The 18851-nt window shown below is 37.4% G+C and overlaps 1 protein-coding gene across 2 annotated transcripts in view; it reads right to left on the bottom strand.

Moving 5' to 3' along the window:
- The window catches only part of C4BPA (complement component 4 binding protein alpha), a 30520-nt gene that overhangs the window by 3937 nt on the left and 7732 nt on the right, over positions 1 to 18851 (bottom strand). The window contains exons 2-9 of one of the 2 annotated variants that reach the window (XM_045983260.1): positions 18513 to 18688; positions 17374 to 17556; positions 16237 to 16336; positions 10725 to 10810; positions 10362 to 10556; positions 8646 to 8828; positions 7763 to 7963; positions 1519 to 1704 (exon numbers count right to left, since the gene is read on the bottom strand). In XM_045983260.1, coding sequence (XP_045839216.1) covers positions 1519 to 1704; positions 7763 to 7963; positions 8646 to 8828; positions 10362 to 10556; positions 10725 to 10810; positions 16237 to 16336; positions 17374 to 17556; positions 18513 to 18672 — 1294 coding nt within the window. In that variant the 5' untranslated portion in view covers positions 18673 to 18688. The remainder of the gene's footprint in view (positions 1 to 1518; positions 1705 to 7762; positions 7964 to 8645; positions 8829 to 10361; positions 10557 to 10724; positions 10811 to 16236; positions 16337 to 17373; positions 17557 to 18512; positions 18689 to 18851) is intronic. The other variant, XM_045983261.1, reaches the window with a different exon arrangement.

Here is an 18851-nt window from a genome sequence, read left to right as displayed (position 1 = left end):
CTGATATATGGGAATGACAGGAAGTGCAAAGTTTTTATTTTGCATGTTGTGTAGGCATTAAACAATTAAACAATGTCTCAGCAAGTTAAAGTCAGCCATTTTCTGTCATTGGCCTTTCCAGTGCTGTCACAAGAGGAAGAGGAGCAAAGGGGTGGTATGGATGAAGAACAAGCATGGGCACAACAACATGGACTGCCACTTACCAAGGCTGTCACTGAATCTTCAACCTGCCAACCACAACGTTACGTCTTTAATATGATACCACCCCTTGAGATAACTACAAAGCCACTTGGTAGCAAGTTGACTATATTGCATCCCTTCTACCTAGAAGGGACAAGTATGTCTTTTGACAGAAATACATAAGTGTTCCAGGTATGAGTTTGCCTTTTCTGTTTGTGAGACTTCAGTCAACACTTTTATATGAAAGTTATATTGTTTAAATAATTAGAAATGGATTATACTATGTGCAACTAGAAAACCCATTCACAGCAAAAGAGGTGTGGTACTGAGACCGTGGCCATAGAATGTACTAGTCATATTACAGACTGCATCATCCCGAACCTGTAAATCTGTTTGGACACTGGAATGGCCTGATAAAGGCACAATTGAAGTGCCAGTTGAGAGATAATGTTTTATAGTGATGAGACTTCACAATATTACTTTATAAGATCTTCTGGAACACAGCAATCTGAACCACTTTAGGGCTCCTTCTCATACATAAGGCAGGAAGAAACATCACCATCCAGCAGGGATAATTGTTCTTGACATCAACAGGTAGGGTCATGGAAAAAACAATGGGAGATGTAGGATTTTGTTTAGCACCTAAATGCTCTTGGTGAGGGAGAGGTAGACATTTCACACTGGGGGAGAGTCTGAAGGAGAACTTAGAGACAGCAGAAGGAAGGAAGTAAGTTTGTGGAGGAAAGGAAGCAAGTTTAGAAAGATGGATTCAAACAGATTTGGGTGGTTCTTGAACTGCAGATTAAGGCATATGAACAGACAGAAGAGAAGAAAAGACAATAAACACCAAGAAACAGAAGGCAATAATTGAAAAGTTCAGCTGATCTATTAGATGTGGCCTATTTTTACTGATTCAGAAAAGAAAAGCAGGAAGGTCAAGAGAATAGGAATAAACAATGAGGAGGAAAAAGAAAGTTGGATTGGGAGGTGGGCAATGATTTTTAACAAATGTATCCACTCCAAAAATCATGCAGGGTATACAAATTCTTCCTAATTTGAAACCTTCCCTTAATAATCTCCATCACTTTGGTATGCAGAAACATGGAACAAACTGAGGGTTCCTGGAGGGGAGTGGTTTAGGGGGATGAGGTAATTGGGTGATGGGCACTGAGGAGGGCACTTGATATAACCAGGACTGGATGTTATATGCAAGTGATGAATCACTAAATTCTACCCCCAAACTAATAATACACTATGTGTAAACCAACCTGACAGAAGAATGAATGTAAATTTAAAAAAGGAAAAGAAAAAATAACATAAAATTCCATAAGCTCTTACGCTCATCACATGTTGGTGTTTTGGGGTACCACGTGCCATCTTCTTGGCATCTAGCTTCAAACCGCTGTTTCTTATAGCACTTATAATAAACTGCATCTCTATAGAAATAAGTACAGCTATTCACAGAACTAATGCGTTGTGAAATGATTTCGCCATTCTCCAGCTCTGGTATTGGGCAACACACCTCTAAAAAATAAAAAGTGAGACAAATGGTTAGTAAAATCACTGCAATGAGACTCCCATAGATAATAAATTCATTTCTGCTTTTCAAGATTTCACCACTGAAGAGAGATTGGGGGAACAGAAAAGGGTACCTGAGGGCCTCTGGGTCTGCTCTCCCTGTCCCTGATTGCTAAAGTACTCCAACCTAGCAATTTCCCTTAATTAAAAAATTTCATTAGGAGCCTCCAAAATGAGACACTGGATGAAACCTGCACATAAATGCAAATTTTCAGAACTATTCAAAAGCAATGACAAGTAACATTCATTGCTTATGATTTCATTAGGGTTACATCTTATTAACTTCTCTAATACCTTACAGTTCCTCAGTCACAGGAGGAAAAATGTCCTTAAAAGTTTATATCCACCTGACAGTTAATGCACAGAAATAAATTTAAATTACTGCATATGGTCAGGATTTTTCTTTTTTGATGCCAAATTTAAGAGAAATAGCTACTCAAATTCTTCCATTTTTAATGCAATAAGAGCTAATAAAGGTATATATTTTTTAATTCATTAGTAGGAATGCTTTCAGATAGAACTTGATATTGCTTGATGTAAGAGAAAATATCAGAGCAGGTTAAAATGCCCTATTCTTCACATCAGGAGCTTGACTAGCACTACAATGGTCTTTTGGGTATACTCAAACGCTCTCACCACTCATTTATTTATGAATTACAATAAAAATACCCAACATTCATGTCTTCTAAATTATAATATTACTATTTATGTAGTACCATAGAAAATACTTTTAAATATTTAAGTCATAAGTCCAAACCCACACTGAATCAGATTTTCTGAAAAGTAGGATAAATATCATTTCACTTCTGCTTTTTAAATGGTAAAATATATCCCTTATTAAGTAATTAAATAAAAAAAACTATAGTGAGTAACATAAATATAATTTAAAGTAAAATTTTAAATTCCCAACAAACAAAATCCAGGGACAAATGGTTTCACTATTCACAGGTGAATTCTACCAAACATTTAAAGAAGAGTTAATACCTCTTCCTCTCAAACTGTTCCAAAAGTAGAAGAGGAAAGAAAACCTCCAAATTCATTCCTCAAAGTCAGTACTACCTTGATACCAAAACCAGACAAAGACACCACACAAAAGAAAACTGTGGGCAATATTCTTCATGAACAAAGATGCAAAAATCCTCAACCAAATATTAGCTAATCGAACACAACAATACATTAAAAGGACTATTCAAAAAATAAATAAATAAATAAATAAATAAATAAATTAAATAAAAGGACCATTCAATATGGTCAAGTGGGATACATACTAGGGTTGGAAGTATGGTTCAATATTTGCAAAGCAGATTAATAAGAGGAAAAATTTTTAAAAACATATGATCATTTCAAATGCAGAAAAAGCACTCGACAAAATACGACACTCATTCATGACAAAATGTCTCAACAAAGTGGGTGTAGAGGAAATATATCTTAACATGATAAAGGTCACATATGAAAAACCCATAGCTAACATCATACTCCATGGTGAAAAACTGAAATATCTTCCTCTAAGATCAGAAACAAGACAAAGATGTCCACTCTTGCCATTTTTATTCAACATAGTACTATAATTCCTAGCTGTAGCAATCAGACAAGAAAAAGAAATAAAAAGGATTCAAACTGGTAAGAAACAAGATGGGATTGGGAGGGAGACAAACCATAAGTGACTCTTAATCTCACAAAACAAACTGGCGGTTGCTGGGGGGAGGTGGGGTTGGGAGAGGGGGAGGGGGTTATGGACATTGGGGAGGGTATGTGCTATCGTGAGTGCTGTGAAGTGTGTAAACCTGGTGATTCACAGACCTGTACTCCTGGGGATAAAAATACATTATATGTTTATAAAAGAAAAAAAAAAAGAAAGAAAAAAAAAGAAAGGATGAATACCCAACTTTTGTAGCAACATGGACGGGACTGGAAGTGATTATGCTGAGTGAAATAAGTCAAGCAGAGAGAGTCAATATCATATGGTTTCACTTATTTGTGGAGCATAACAAATGACATGGAGGACATTGGGAGATGGAGAGGAGAAGGAAGTTGAGGGAAATTGGAAGGGGAGGAGAACCATGAGAGACTATGGACTCTGAAAAACAACCTGAGGGTTTTGAAGGGGCGGGGGTGGGAGGTTGGAGGAACCAGGTGGTGGGTAATAGGGAGGGCATATATTGCATGGAGCACTGGGTGTTGTGCAAAAACAATGAATACTGTTACACTGAAAAAATAAATCAATTAATTAAAAAAAAAGAAGTAAAACTGTCACTATTTGCAGATGACATGATACTATATATAGAAAACCCTAAAGACTCTACCAAAAAATCATTAGGACTAATAAATTCAGAACTGCTGCAAGGTATAAAATTAACATATAGAAATCTATTGTGTTTTTATATACTAACAATGAGGTAGCAGAAAAAGAAATTAAGAAAAGAACCCAATTTACAATTGTATCAAGAAGAATAAAATACCTAGGAATAAATTTAACCAAGGAAGTGAAAGACCTCTACTTTGAAAACTATAAGATATTGATGAAAGAAATTGAAGATCACACACACACACACACACACACACACACACACAAGGAAAGACATACAATGCTAATAGATTGGAAGGATTACCATTATTAAAATGTCTGTAGTACCCAAAATAATCTACACATTTAATGCAATCCCTAACAAAATACCAAAAGCATTTTTTCACAGAACTAGAATAAATAATCCTAAAATTTATATGGAACCACAAAGACCTCTCAACGCAAAAAAAAAAAAAAAAAAAAAAAAAAAAAAATCCTTAGAAAGAACAAAGCTGAAAGTATCAAAGCCCTGGATTTTAAGAAGTACTACAAAGCTATAGTAATTAAAACAGTATGGTACTAGCACAAAAATAGATACATAGATCAATAGAACAGAACAGTGAGCCCAAAAATAAAGCCATGCTCATATAGTCAAGTAATCTATGACAAAGGAAGCAAGACTATGCAATGGGGAAAACACAGTCTTTTCAATAAATGGTGTTGGGAAAACTAGATGGCTATGTGCAAAAGAATGAAACTGGACCGCTTTTTTACACCATACACAAAAAGAAACTCAAAATGGACTAAAAACCTAAATGTGAGACCCGAAACCATACAAATCCTAAAAGAAAACATAGGCAGTAATCTCCTGGACATTAAAATCAGCAACATTTTTATGGATCTGTTTCCTCAGGCAAGGGAAGCAAAAGCAAAAATAAACTATTAGGATTACACCAAACTAAAATACTTTTGCACAGTGAAGAAAACCATCAACAAAACAAAAAGGCAACCTACTGAATGGGAGGAGATATCTGTAAGGAGTGAATATCCAAAATATATAAAGAACTTATCACACTCAACACTGAAAAATTGAATAATTTAATAATCTGATTAAAGAACAGGCAGAGTACTTGAATAGACTTTTTTCTAAAGAAAACATACAGGTAGCCAACAGACACAGGAAAGGAGAATCCTCAAAGGTGCTTATTTATTTATTTATTTTTATGCATGTTTGTTTTTTTATTACATGAAAATCAAGTTTCCTTTTTTTATATTTTTAAATTTTTATATTATGTTAGTCACCATATTAATGTTATGTTAGTCACTAATGGTGACTAATGAACTAATGAACACTAATGTTCATCATTAGTTTTTGACATAGTGTTCCATGATTCATTGTTTGCGTAATCCATGCCCTCCTTAATACCCATCACCAGGCTCAGCCAACCTCCCATCACTCTCCATTCTAAAACCCTCAGTTTGTTTCTCAGAGTCCACTATCTCTCATGGTTCCTCTCCCACTCTGATTTCCTCCCCTTCATTTTTCCCTTCCTTCTCCTGAAGTCCTTCAAGCTGTTTCTTATATTCCACAAATACGTGAAACTATATCATAATTGACTTTCTCTGCTTGACTTATTTCGCTTAGCGTAATCTCCTCCAGTCCCATCCATGTTGATGCAAAAGTTGGGTATTCACCCTTTCTGATGGCTGATTAATATTCCACTGTGTATATGGACCACATCTTATTTATCCATTCGTCTGTTGAAGGGCATCTTGGCTCTTTCCACAGTTTGGTTATTGTGGACATTGCTGCTATGAACTTTGGGGTGCAGATGGCCCTTCTTTTCACTACGTCCATATCTTTGGGGTAAATACGCAGTAATGCAATTGCTGAGTCATAGGGTAGCTCTATTTTTAATTTTTGGAAGAATCTCTACACTGTTTTCCAAAGTGGCTGCACCAACTTGAATTCCCACCAACAGTGTAAGAGGGTTCCCCTTTCTCCACAACTTCTTCGACACGTTTTGTTTCTTGCCTTGTCAATTTTGCCATTCTAACTGGTGTAAGGTGGTATCTCAATGTAGTTTTGATTTGAGTTTCCTTGATGGCTAATGATGATGAACATTTTTTCATGTATCTGTTAGCCATTTGTATGTCTTCTTTGGAGAAGTGTCTGTTCATGTCTTCTGCCCATTTTTTGACTTGATTATTTGTTTTCTGGGTGTTGAGTTTGAGTTATTCACAGATCTTGGGTATCAGCCCTTTGTCTGTAGTTATCACTTGCAAATATCTTCTCCCAATATGTGGGTTGCCTCTTTGTTTTGTTCACTGTTTCCTTTGCTGTGCAGAAGCTTTTTATCTTGATGAAGTCCTCCAAATTTCATTTTTGCTTTTATTTCCCTTGCTTCTGGAGACGTGTCTTGAAAGAAGTTGCTGTGGCTGATGTTGAAGAGGTTAGTGCCTATGTTCTCCTCTAGGATTTTGATGTATTTCTGTCTCACATTGATATCTTTCATTTGTTTTGAGTTTATCTTTGTGTGTGGTGTAAGAGAATGGTCAAGTTTCATTCTTCTGTATATAGCTGTCCAATTTTCCTAGCACCATTTATTGAAGAGACTGTCTTTTTTCTGCTGGATATTTTTTCCTGCTTTTGGGGGCATTAGTTGACCATAGAGTTGAGGGTCCATATCTGGGGTCTCTATTCTCTTCCATTGATCTATGTGTCTGATTTTATTAAAATCTTGTATTTATTAATACTTTGTTACTAAGTGGTGGCAATCATTGTTAAATATATTTTAATTCAGTAATTTTGTTAAAACTTTTCATTTTATTTTTGCCCCCAAATGAGACTAAATAAGTAAAATTAAACTTAAAATCCTAATGTGAAATGATCTTTAGTGAGTTGATCTAAACTATCATTTTTCATTACTTGTTCATTTTACACATTTTTCAAATTCCAACCTGTAGAATAAAATTCCCTATATCCTGGGCCTCTGTGTTTTCACCTCTAAATTGGCAAGATTCTGATGTACAGAAGGAAGCATTGTGTCCCTCTGTTGTCAATGCCATTGAAATCCATAAAATTGCATCCACCTATCTTTCAGCTCCTCATGTTCTCTCAAAGAGGAAAGACATCTTGAGATGGCAAAAAGTTCTTTTTTTCCCCTCTGAGGGGCCAGAATACTGGGTCAGGGGTCAGGGGTCAGGATCTGTCTTCTAGGGGCAGGTCACAAGACCCAGCTCCTGCAGCCCACAGCCCCTCGGCTCAAAGACATAGAGACACAAGCCACTTTGCAGCTGGCTGACTTAATGACTGTCTCACAGACTTTCCTTCTACTAAGCACCCCAAAGTTGACACTGGGGAGGAAAGGGCTGTGATGAAGGTCTGACTCTGGTCAATGTTGAGCCCTATTCTCCATGCTACTTCACCAGTGGTGAAGCTAATGCTCAGTCTGCTCAATGCTTCACTTCCGCTTCCCCTCTGTGTCCATGTCTCATTTGATTTTGAAAAGGGGTAAGGAAAGTTATAGTTACAGTTTCTCAGCCCCTCCAAGACTTTCATGATCCCTTCTGACAATAATACTTCACTCTTCTGTTGAATTATTATAATCCTAAATGCATCTTGAAAGATAAAATTGCATTCATTTTAAGAAAAAAAAAGAAAGCCTAGCACATGGTGGGCATCTAACCTACAAAAAGACTTAAAAAGCAGAGACTCACCCTTACATCCTATGTGTGGGGTCCAAGTCAAATTTCTCTGACAAGTCACAGTTGTAGGCCCATCCAAAGCAGGTTTGTAGCCGGCAGAGCACGTGTACCTCAACACAGTTCCAATATTATACATTTGCTCTTTTGTTGGCACGTGGTTGTTATATCTTTCCCAGGAGGCATTTTGGATGTCTGGTAAGTCAGTACAACTATCTGTTTATAAAAGAAGAACAAGCAGGGAAAGTCATTGCTACTAGAGATGTAATGGTGATCATCAACAATCCTGTCCTATCAGAGGATCCCACGCGTTCATTCAGCCAGGGACTGTCTTGCCATGGCTGAGGCATCAGCCACGTCAGAAAACAAACTAGCACCAAGTTATCATTACTACTATTAGCAGAAGTTTTCATGATCCATGTGAGTTTATAGTTTCAGAGTGTCAGAATCATGGTTAGTTTATATAATTTTTTTGTGGAAATTGGAAAAAGGCATTTCTGACCCTCCCAACCCCCCAGGACACTTTACTATGAATCTTTCAATCAATTATCATAATGTAATGATTTTGTTAGAACAAAACAAGTTTCCTACTGTGAGAAAATTGTTGAAATAAATACACTAATCCACAATGTCTACAATGTTAATGTTTCCGCTTAGGGTTGAAGTATCCACAACCTGCACATATGTATATGGCAACCCTTTGTGATTATATAAGACCTTACCAGCATACTGTAATCTTTCTTTTTTCCAACAATTAGAAAAAATAAAGATAATTATTGATCTAAATTTAAATGTTTACTCTGGTTCTAGTAGGTTTAGGCATACAAATATACCTCCACCAACATTTCTGGGTAATTTAGATGCCAAACATTGAACTTCCTGCATGATCCATACTTACTGAGCTCACAGATGGGAGGAGGAGGATCCCAGTCACCATTTTCCCCACAATGGATTAAACTGCTTCCTTTGAGAATAAAACCTCTCTCACAGTCAAATACCATAGAGTTTTTATAAGAATAGGTGGTTCTAAATCCAGAGATCAGTATTCCATTTTTAACAGTTGGCTTAAAACAGACGATTTCTAAAGAATCACAAGAAAAGACAAGTGAGTCACAAAAGAGAAATGGCAACCAGGATATCACTATTGCTAATGCAGATTCAACTATGACACAAAAGCCTAATACAGTATATGTCCAGTAGATACAAGGAAAACACTTTATAAAGTGAATACAATTGTAACTTTTACAAGCCTCAGTAAAATGAGGTCTCATCCTATCAGTTCTGTTATGATATGATTGTGAATAACCCCAGCTTACTCAAGGAAAACCAGCCATCTATAACCCAAAAGAAACACATCCCTAAAGACTTCATAATCCTTCCCTTACAGTGACCTACTTTTCTGCATGATTTCAAGTGTGGGTCAGTGGCCAGTGGTGATGATATGGCGGCCATGAGGAAGAGGCAGTCAGGCATCAGAGATCTGTGTTCTCACAAACACAGAACAAACTGCCCTGGGCACCCCATCCCCACAGCAGTCAGTCGTCTTGCCCCCATGTCAGTCCTGCTACATTGATGACTCATGGCTATGGCTGAAGCTACCTTCACCACATGGCTGGATGGTTACAACAGGTGCCTATAGGTTGAGTTTTGTCCCCCTCCTTTTGCTGTCTCTTCTGTGGCCCGACTTGTCTCTCTGAAATGCAACATATTTATTTCTCTGGTTAAAGCCTTTCGAAGTTTCCCTTTCACCTTCACTCCGAACTTCTTAGAGGGACGCATGAGGCCCTTCGTAAACTGGCTCTGCTAAATTTCTGTCCTCAAACTCTGCTATTTCCACCTCTTGCTGTCTGGACTCCTGACATTTTGAATTGCTCGCTGGTCACACTTTATCACCCCCTGATTTGACTGTGTTCTGTGGTGAGTGAGAATATTAAATGATACTATGTAGACACTTAGGAAGGAAGTGGAAGGAAAGGAAGGAGCCTCAGATTAGCCAAGTAACAATACTCAGTAGATCTTCTGATTTTTTTGTTTGTTTGCTTTGTCCTGTAGGCACTTGCAGTGAACGTTGTAAATGCTAACCAATATTTCCACTTCCTCTCCCTAAACAAACAAAACACAATATTCCTCAGTTCCCTTAAGATAGAGTCCACACATTACTAGTTTGGGACAAAAGGCTGTAAACTAATATGTGGTCACTTTGGACCAAAGCTCTTTTAAAAAGCCAGGACATAATTTACTTTTCTCTCTTTACCTACTGAAGAGATTTTGAAAGCACATTTTGATGCAGAAGTATCACAAGAGCAAAGCAACCTGGGTTGCTAGACTTGTTGCTGAATTTACCCCTAGACTATAGCCAGGCTTGAGAGTCCCCTGGACATGGAGCCGACTCGGTATGAATGAAAATCAACTTTTACTTTGCAGAGTCCAATGAGATCTTGGTTGCTGTTTGTTATGGCGCGCTGGTACATCAAACATAAATACCAGTGGAGCACATAAGTGACTGCATTGTTGCAATGATTAGTCTCGGAAGCATTCCCTTTCCCCCCAGCAAAGTCACCTACCTTTTCTTTTAAACAAACCATTCAGGCCAAAATTCATCACTGTGACTTACTTTTACAAGTAGGAGGACTTGGGTTCCAGACACCTACTGTCTTATTTTCCACTGTGCAAGAAATGGAGGCTTTGCCTATCATTGAGAAGTTGGGGTCACATCTGTAGGTGACAGAAGAGCCGTATGTGTAGAAATCTTCATCTGCGCCATTATGCTTCCCATTGCTGATGTCTGGAGGAGGCTTACATTTAGCAACTGGGGTGGAGTGAAGAAGAAGAAATCATCAGGGAAGGTACCTTTGCAAATCTAGCATTCATGATGCAAATTCTAATGGAGGGTATGAGAAGCAGTGAAGATGCACAAGAGTTTTATTTTCTAACATGGTTTAGCTTTGCAGTCAAGCCAGAAGAAGTCTTTACTTACTTATACATTGTGGGAGAGGATCACTCCAACCAACTCCTTTATCTTGGATCTCACAATAACTAGTGGTTTTGCCAATTAAAATATATCTGAATGAGATAGGATCAAAGAGTTTAGTGAAATTCTTCTTACCTTAAATTAAGTTGGATAAAGGGATCTGAACAAATAAACTGTTACCCAATTGTAAAAATGAAGAAATGATGTTTTCCAAATAACACTTCCCAATGAGTAAAACTTCAGTCTCTAGACATACCCCAAACTCTCAGGCCCTCTGACATGCATCCCCCTTCTGACTTCTGGGTGCTTACCCTCTCCAATATACCACTAACTCCCCCATTCACAATCCCCATTTTTTATGGCTCTTGACAATTCAAAGCTTCCTTCAGTTTGTCTTACTCCCCTCAATGTATGATAGTAATGGAAAGAAAAAGCATTGTTAGTATGTCTTAAAATGGTACTATCATCAAGGAATAAATGTACACTGTGATTGAACACTAATGGAAATGTTACCTTTGGCAAACTAGAGCCCCTGGGACTTATTTAATACTAACTCAAAGAAAAATGAATCGTTTAATAAGATAAAAGACAGTGAGAATTAAGCATTTACTTATTTTGGGATTTCTTGAAAATATGTTTTCTAAGCTACCCAGGAAACCAAGGGAAAAATATGGTTTCCAGTTACTCCAGTAGGAACACTTTCAGCATTCCAACAGCACTTCCCTTCTGAATCTTCTCACTTCACATCTCACGAGTCATACACAGTAAGGGAATAACGAGGATTACATGTGCGAAAATCAAACAAAAGAAAACAACAGTACTAGGGGAAAATGTTAAACATGGGGACAAGCAAAGAGGAATCAACATATACTTAGTTGGCGAACCTGAAGAAGGAACACAAAACAGAACAAAATAGCTACTTTAAAATGTATTTCATAGGGGCGCCTGGATGGCTCAGCCGGTTAAAGCCTCTGCCTTCGGCTCAGGTCATGATCCCAGGGTCCTGGGATCGAGCCCCACGTCGGGCTCTCTGCTTGGCTGGGAGCCTGCTTCCTCCTCTCTCTCTCTCTGCCTACCTCTCTGCCTACTTGTAATCTCTATCTGTCAAATAAATAAATCTTTAAAAAAAAATGTATTTCATATAAGTATTGCATAAATAATACTTAATCTATATTTTGCTTTATTTTATTTTATTTAAAGATTTTATTTATTTATTTGACAGACAGATCACAAGTAGGCAGAGAGGCAGACAAAGAGATAGGAAGAAGTAGGCTCCCTACTGAGGAGAGAGCCCCATGCAGGTTTTTTTTTTTAATTTTTTTTAATTTTTATTTAAAAGATTTTATTTATTTATTTGACAGAGATCATAAGTAGGCAGAGAGAGTGAGAGGGAAGCAGGCTCCCTGCCGAGCAGAGACTCGATGTGGGACTCGATCCCAGGACCCTGAGATCATGACCTGAGCCAAAGGCAGTGGCTTAAACCACTGAGCCACCCAGGTGTCCACTTAAGCTACATTTTAAAAGAGCATCACGTAGCAACAAAATGGTGAAGTAAATGGTCTGTATCAAAACAACTAAGAGTAAAATTACCAAAGATTATTTTGAGTTAAAGCACTTGAAATAAACAAAGGAAGGCACTTTCTTCCTGAAAGCAGGAGGTAAAACACTTATGTGAAAGATGCTTTCCCCATAACAGGAGGAAAAGAACAAACTTATCATGAGAGATGGGGAGATGAGGCCAGGAGATATGTACAGACAGACCTTGTCAAACTGACCCGTATATACCTGCAACCTTCCATAGGTTACTTCCATAGGTTACTTTTCCACAGTTGCTACTTTTTCTTCAACCTAGTATATAAACACTGAGGCTTAACCACTTTTTGGGTCTTCATTTTCCTGTGAAGGCTCCCATGGACGTCTAAAACTAAAATATGTATGCTCTTCTCCTGCTAGTCTTATGTCAACTTAATTCTCAAACCCAGTCAGAGACCCTAAGAGGGTAAAAGAAAAGTTTTGGGAAAAGTTTCTTCAAAAGTTAAGTTAAACACTAATCCAGTACTGATTTTTAAATATGCCTAAATTTAAACTTTATATAGAAAAATAAACAAGTATTGTCAAGAAAAATAAAAAAAAATAATAAAGCAGGACTACTCATACAGGCTATTGAAATATATTATAAAGCCTTGGTACTACATTACTGTGAAATGTGTACATGACTATGTAGGCAAAACAATGGCATTAAGTAGAAACATATGCAGATACATACAAGACATATATGAGAATTTATACAGTGTTAAAAAGCACTCTCAAATCAGCAAACTAAAGGACGTTTGGAATAACAGGAAAGTCATATGGGAAAATATAGGCTAGGACATATATCTTGCACTGTATATTGTATATTGCCTCCAAATGGATCAAAGCTTTCAGCACCAAAAAAATATGAAAACATAAAAGTCAAAAGAAAAATAATATACTTGGAGGGAAAGTTGCAGCTCCTATCAGAAATAAGATCTAGCAAAGAAGAAGTCAAACTATCACTCTTTGCAGATGATATGATACTCTATGTGGAAAACCCAAAAGACTCCACTCTGAAACTGCTAGAACTTGTACAGGAATTCAGCAAAGTGTCAGATATAAAATCAATGCACAGAAATCAGGTGCATTTCTTTACACCAACAACAAGACAGAAGAAAGAGAAATTAAGGAGTCAATCCCATTTACAATTGCACCCAAAACTATAAGATAGATACCTAGGAATAAACCTCGCCAAAGAGGCTAAGAATCTATACACAGAAAATTATAAAGTACTCATGAAAGAAATTGAGGAAGACACAAAGAAATGGAAAAATGTTCCATGCTCCTGGATTGGAAGAACAAATATTGTGAAAATGTCAATGCTACCTAAAGCAATCTACACATTTAATGCAATCCCTATCAAAATCCCACCCATTTTTTTCAAAGAAATGGAACAAATAATCCTAAAATTTATATGGAACCAGAAAAGACTTCGAATAGCCAAAAGAATATTGAAAAAGAAAGCCAAAGTTGGTGGCATCACAATTCCGGACTTCAAGCTCTATTACAAAGCCGTCATCATCAAGACAGCATGGTACTGGCACAAAAACAGACACATGGATCAATGGAACAGAATAGAGAGCCCAGAAATAGACCATCAACTCTATGGTCAACTAATCTTCGACAAAGCAGGAAAGAATGTCCAATGGAAAAAAGACAACCTCTTCAATAAATGGTGCTGGGAAAATTGGACAGCCACATGCAGAAAAATGAAATTGGACCACTTCCTTACACCACACACGAAAATAGACTCAAAGTGGATGAAGGACCTCAATGTGAGAAAGGAATCCATCAAAATCCTTGAGGAGAACACAGGCAGCAACCTCTTTGACCTCAGCCGCAGCAACATCTTCCTAGGATCGTCGCCAAAGGTAAGGGAAGCAAGGGCAAAAATGAACTATTGGGATTTCATCAAGATCAAAAGCTTTTGCACAGCAAAGGAAACAGTTAACAAAACCAAAAGACAACTGACAGAATGGGAGAAGATATTTGCAAACGACATATCAGATAAAGGGCTTGTATCCAAAATCTATAAAGAACTTAGCAAACTCAACACCCAAAGAACAAATAATCCAATCAAGACATGGGCAGAAGACATGAAAAGACATTTCTGCAAAGAAGACATCCAGATGGCCAACAGACACATGAAAAAGTGCTCCACATCACTCGGCATCAGGGAAATACAAATCAAAACCACAATGAGATATCACCTCACACCAGTCAGAATGGCTAAAATTAACAAGTCAGGAAATGACAGATGCTGGCGAGGATGTGGAGAAAGGGGAACCCTCCTACACTGTTGGTGGGAATGCAAGCTGGTGCAGCCACTCTGGAAAACAGCATGGAGGTTCCTCAAAAAGTTGAAAATAGAGCTACCCTATGACCCAGCCATTGCACTACTGGGTGTTTACCCTAAAGATACACACATAGTGATCCAAAGGGGCACGTGCACCTGAATGTATATAGCAGCAATGCCTACAATAGCCAAACTATGGAAAGAACCTAGATGTCCATCAACAGATGAATGGATAAAGAAGAAGTGGTATATATACACAATGGAATACTATGCAGCCATCAAAAGAAATGAAATCTTGCCATTTGCGACGACGTGTATGGAACTAGAGGATATTATGCTTAGCGAAATAAGTCAATCAGAGAAAGACAACTATCATATGATCTTTCTGATATGAGGAAGTGGAGATGCAATGTGGGGGGTTTGACTGGTAGGAAAAGAATAAATGAAACAAGATAGGCTCGGGAGGGAGACAAACCATAAGAGACAAAACAAACTGAGGGTTGGTGGGGGGAGGGGAGGTTGGGAGAGGGGAGTGGGGTTATGGACATTGGGGAGGGTATGTGCTATGGTGAGTACTGCGAAGTGTGTAAACCTGGTGATTCACAGACCTGTACCCCTGGGGCTAAAAATACATTATATGTTTATAAAAAATTTTAAATAATTAATAGATAAAAAAGGAAACAAGATCTATATCCTAGTATGCATAGGCTCATGTGTATGTATCGTGTGTGTGTGTATATGTGTATATTCCTGTGTGTAGGTATCTATCCTAGAAATTAAGATTAGAAATTTCAAGAAATTAATTCTTAAAAACAGGCAAAGGATATGCCAAATAGTTCACAAATCAATATAAATATCTCTTGAACACATAAAAATAAGCTCAATCTCACTCATTATAAGAGAAATATACATTGAAATTACAGTAAGATTTCATTTTTACATCTTAATTTGGAAAATTTTCAAAAATTTCACATTTTCAAAAGATTGACAACACAGTTGGGAAGTCTATGAAGAGACAGACGTTTACATACTCTGCAAAACATTGTAACCTCTAAGGAAAGCAATTAGACAGTATCTTTCAAATTTTCAAATATGTATACTCTGACCCAGAAATCCCACTCTGGAAATTCACCCTACAGATATAATTGCATCTGTATGAAATTATATATGTACAAAGTGGTTGATCAAAGCACTCTTCAGAATGGCAAAACATTAGAAATACCTATGGATCCATCAAGAGACTGTTAATCTATGATACATGACACAATTATATTCTGTGACCTTGTGAAAACAAATCACTGAGGAACTTCTATGAACAAATGTGGAACTATGTTCTGTATATATTGACGAGTAAAAATAAAGCAAGACTCAAAGCTACATTTGTTATTGTAAAGGTGTAAAATAAAAATATATACTAATTTTTAGCTTGTGTTTATAAAAGTAAACACTAGAAAGACACATAAGAAACCCATTAATGTGGATCCCTATTTTTAAGGACACAAAAGAAATGGCGTGGATGGCAAGAGGGTAGAAGCGAAAATTCTCAGTGTATATGGTTGGTTTTACATCATTTTTACTTTTTAAATATATCAGCTATTTATTAAAAATTAATTTAAAACAACTGTTTATACATTGCTTCACACTCACCCTTCTGAACAAATGAATTTTAAGTGTGATCCAAGGACAAGCTCTGTCTCAGCTATCACCTTCCCATTTTCTAATTCTCCTGGGTGTCTGCATCGTTTCTCTGACAGAAAAATTAAAATGATAATGAGTGATTCCAAATACTCAGAGATAAGGCATTAGAAGACTGATTAGCTTTGACCTATGCTTCCAGAAGGATCCTGAGGTTGCGATCCAAATTTATTTCTGATCCTGACTCACTAAATTTTTTTTTAAGAGTTTATTCATTTACTTGACAGACAGAGATCACAAGTAGACAGAGAGGCAGGCAGAGAGAGAGGAAGGGAAGCAGGCTCCATGCTGAGCAGAGAGCCCGATGTGGGGCTTGATCCCAGGACCCCGAAATCATGACCCGAACTGAAGGCAGAGGCCTTAACCCACCGAGTCACCCAGGCGCCCCCTCACTAAATTTTTACTTTGGAGGATAAATGAATACAAAGTTTGATCTCATATTTTTCTGGTACATTTCACCCTTAGAGGAAAACACTCAGTTAAATCACTATGGTAATGGAGTCTATGGATAGTTATTGATCAGGGAGCTGTGCTCCATTCTGGATCTGTGGCACATACTTTGTATGTCAGCCACTTAAAAATGCATGTCCTTGGTCACCAAAGGGACAACACAAAGTGTAGATACCCTCACTATTGTAAGAACATTACAGAATTTACTCTCCACTATAAGTGAATCACAAAACCTTCTTCCAAACACAGCGGATACTTTGGTCGAGGTTTCTTTAGAAACCACATTACTTCTCTCTAGCCACCGAACTTTTTATAACTTTGTAAAGAATGGGTCTTGTTTTCAAAATATTAAAATTGAATTTGTAGTTCACTTTGGAAAGAAGTGTTAAGTGAATTACAGTGTAAAGGATAGCTTCTTTTTCACTGCAACTGGGCAGTTCATAATTTCTGTTTTATTTATTTCTTTATTTATGCTTTTCTAAAAGTAGCACACATATGTACATTGAAATCAGTGACTTGACAACTAGATTGTTTCTTAGTGACCAAAGATTCTCATTTGCACTGAGAAAATTTAATTCCTGAGGCATCTTTGTAAAGAAGTGAAAAGCGTAAATAAGAAAAATAAATGTTCATACTTACTGACACAGAATTCTTCATAGTCCCATTTGATATGCCGACAGGTAATAATCGGGCTTAGATAATTAACCCTGCCATAGCCAGGGCGGCAGGTGTACCTCAGGACAGTTCCACTTTTGAAGTGTGTCTCATTCACCACAGTTGTTAGAGAAGCAAAGTTTAAATTTGGTGGGAGATCACAATCTCCTGGACACAAAAATGACAAGGAGAGCCAGAAGTTAGAGCTCAAAACACAGCATCTTAATGTTTCAGTAGTATGATTTTAGATAAAGGACCATTCTTTTCTCTTCTAATCAAGAAAAGTAATAACTCTTATTGTCCCCATATTTCAACGAATCTAGTGAGTGATCAGTAATACACATTTGCTGATTAATGCTAATGATAAAAGGCAGAATTTTTCATCCCTTCTCTAGTGTTTATGAGATAATTTATCTAAAGGATGATAGATGTGATTTCATCCTTCTTTCAGAGTCCTCCTATCTGCTGACTCAGGGATATCTGAGCAAAGCCAACAATTCCTATAATTTTCCTCCAACAGAAATTGAATAATACCATTATGTAAGATTGCTTGTCTTAGGGAAGGGAAACTAGGTGGCTAAGAGGTGGGTAAGAAGCACATTCTTAATTTCCACCTTTTTGTACACGTTGGATTTTGAATGATGCAAAGGAAGAGGCATGGAGTCCTTGAAACAAAGATGTTAATCCTGCTTTCTTTGCAAAAATTAAATAGGGGACCAATAATTTACCTTCCAGGAGCCCTAGGAGAAGTTTTTACTTATTTCTCCTCTCTATTCTGGATAGATCCAGTGGCAGTGAAAATTGTTCAGTCGGGCTGATAAATCACACCAACTTGTTTCAAGTCATGCTTGGGAGACAAATTGTTTTGAAAAATTCCTGGAGAAGAAATGCTAGGGAGAGGTGGGTAGAAAACTGTCTCTTCTATTGATGAAACCAATTCCCCCTAAATCCCAAATAATTCCAAATCCCCTTTAATTCCAAATTCCAAATTCCTGATCAAATCAACTCTTGTTGCTGAAAGTGGCTTTCTGCTAAAAGTTGAATCATCTGTTGGTGTTAAGAGAGAATGAGTGGATGATCTTGAATGTCTGTCGCCAATCTGAACTTACTTCTCTAGTACTCACCAAGAACAGGAGCCATTAGAGCAGCGACCAAGATCATTTGGAACACAGTTGGATCAGAGGCTCTCCACAGCCTAAAGAAGGGCTGGGCTGCCACTTTCTCTTTTCTATGAAGGATCCCATTTAGAGCTCTGGGGAGCATGCCCTGGTGATTCTCCCACATTTTTTCCTGCAAAAGACTTCAATTTAATAAGCAATCATTAAATTCCTAGTCATCATAAAGCACTACTGCAAGTACTATGGGGTCCACATCTTCAAGGAAATTATGACCTATAGTAGAAGAAAGCACATGCACACAAATGTTAAAACATGACACAGGCGGTGTTAGCCTCCATTTAGAGG

This window comes from Meles meles, chromosome 17 (assembly GCF_922984935.1).
Source record: "Meles meles chromosome 17, mMelMel3.1 paternal haplotype, whole genome shotgun sequence".
NCBI classification, from domain to species: domain Eukaryota; kingdom Metazoa; phylum Chordata; class Mammalia; order Carnivora; family Mustelidae; genus Meles; species Meles meles.
The sequence above is the reverse complement of the archived record's forward strand: the minus strand, read 5'-3'. Positions and strand labels throughout refer to the sequence as shown.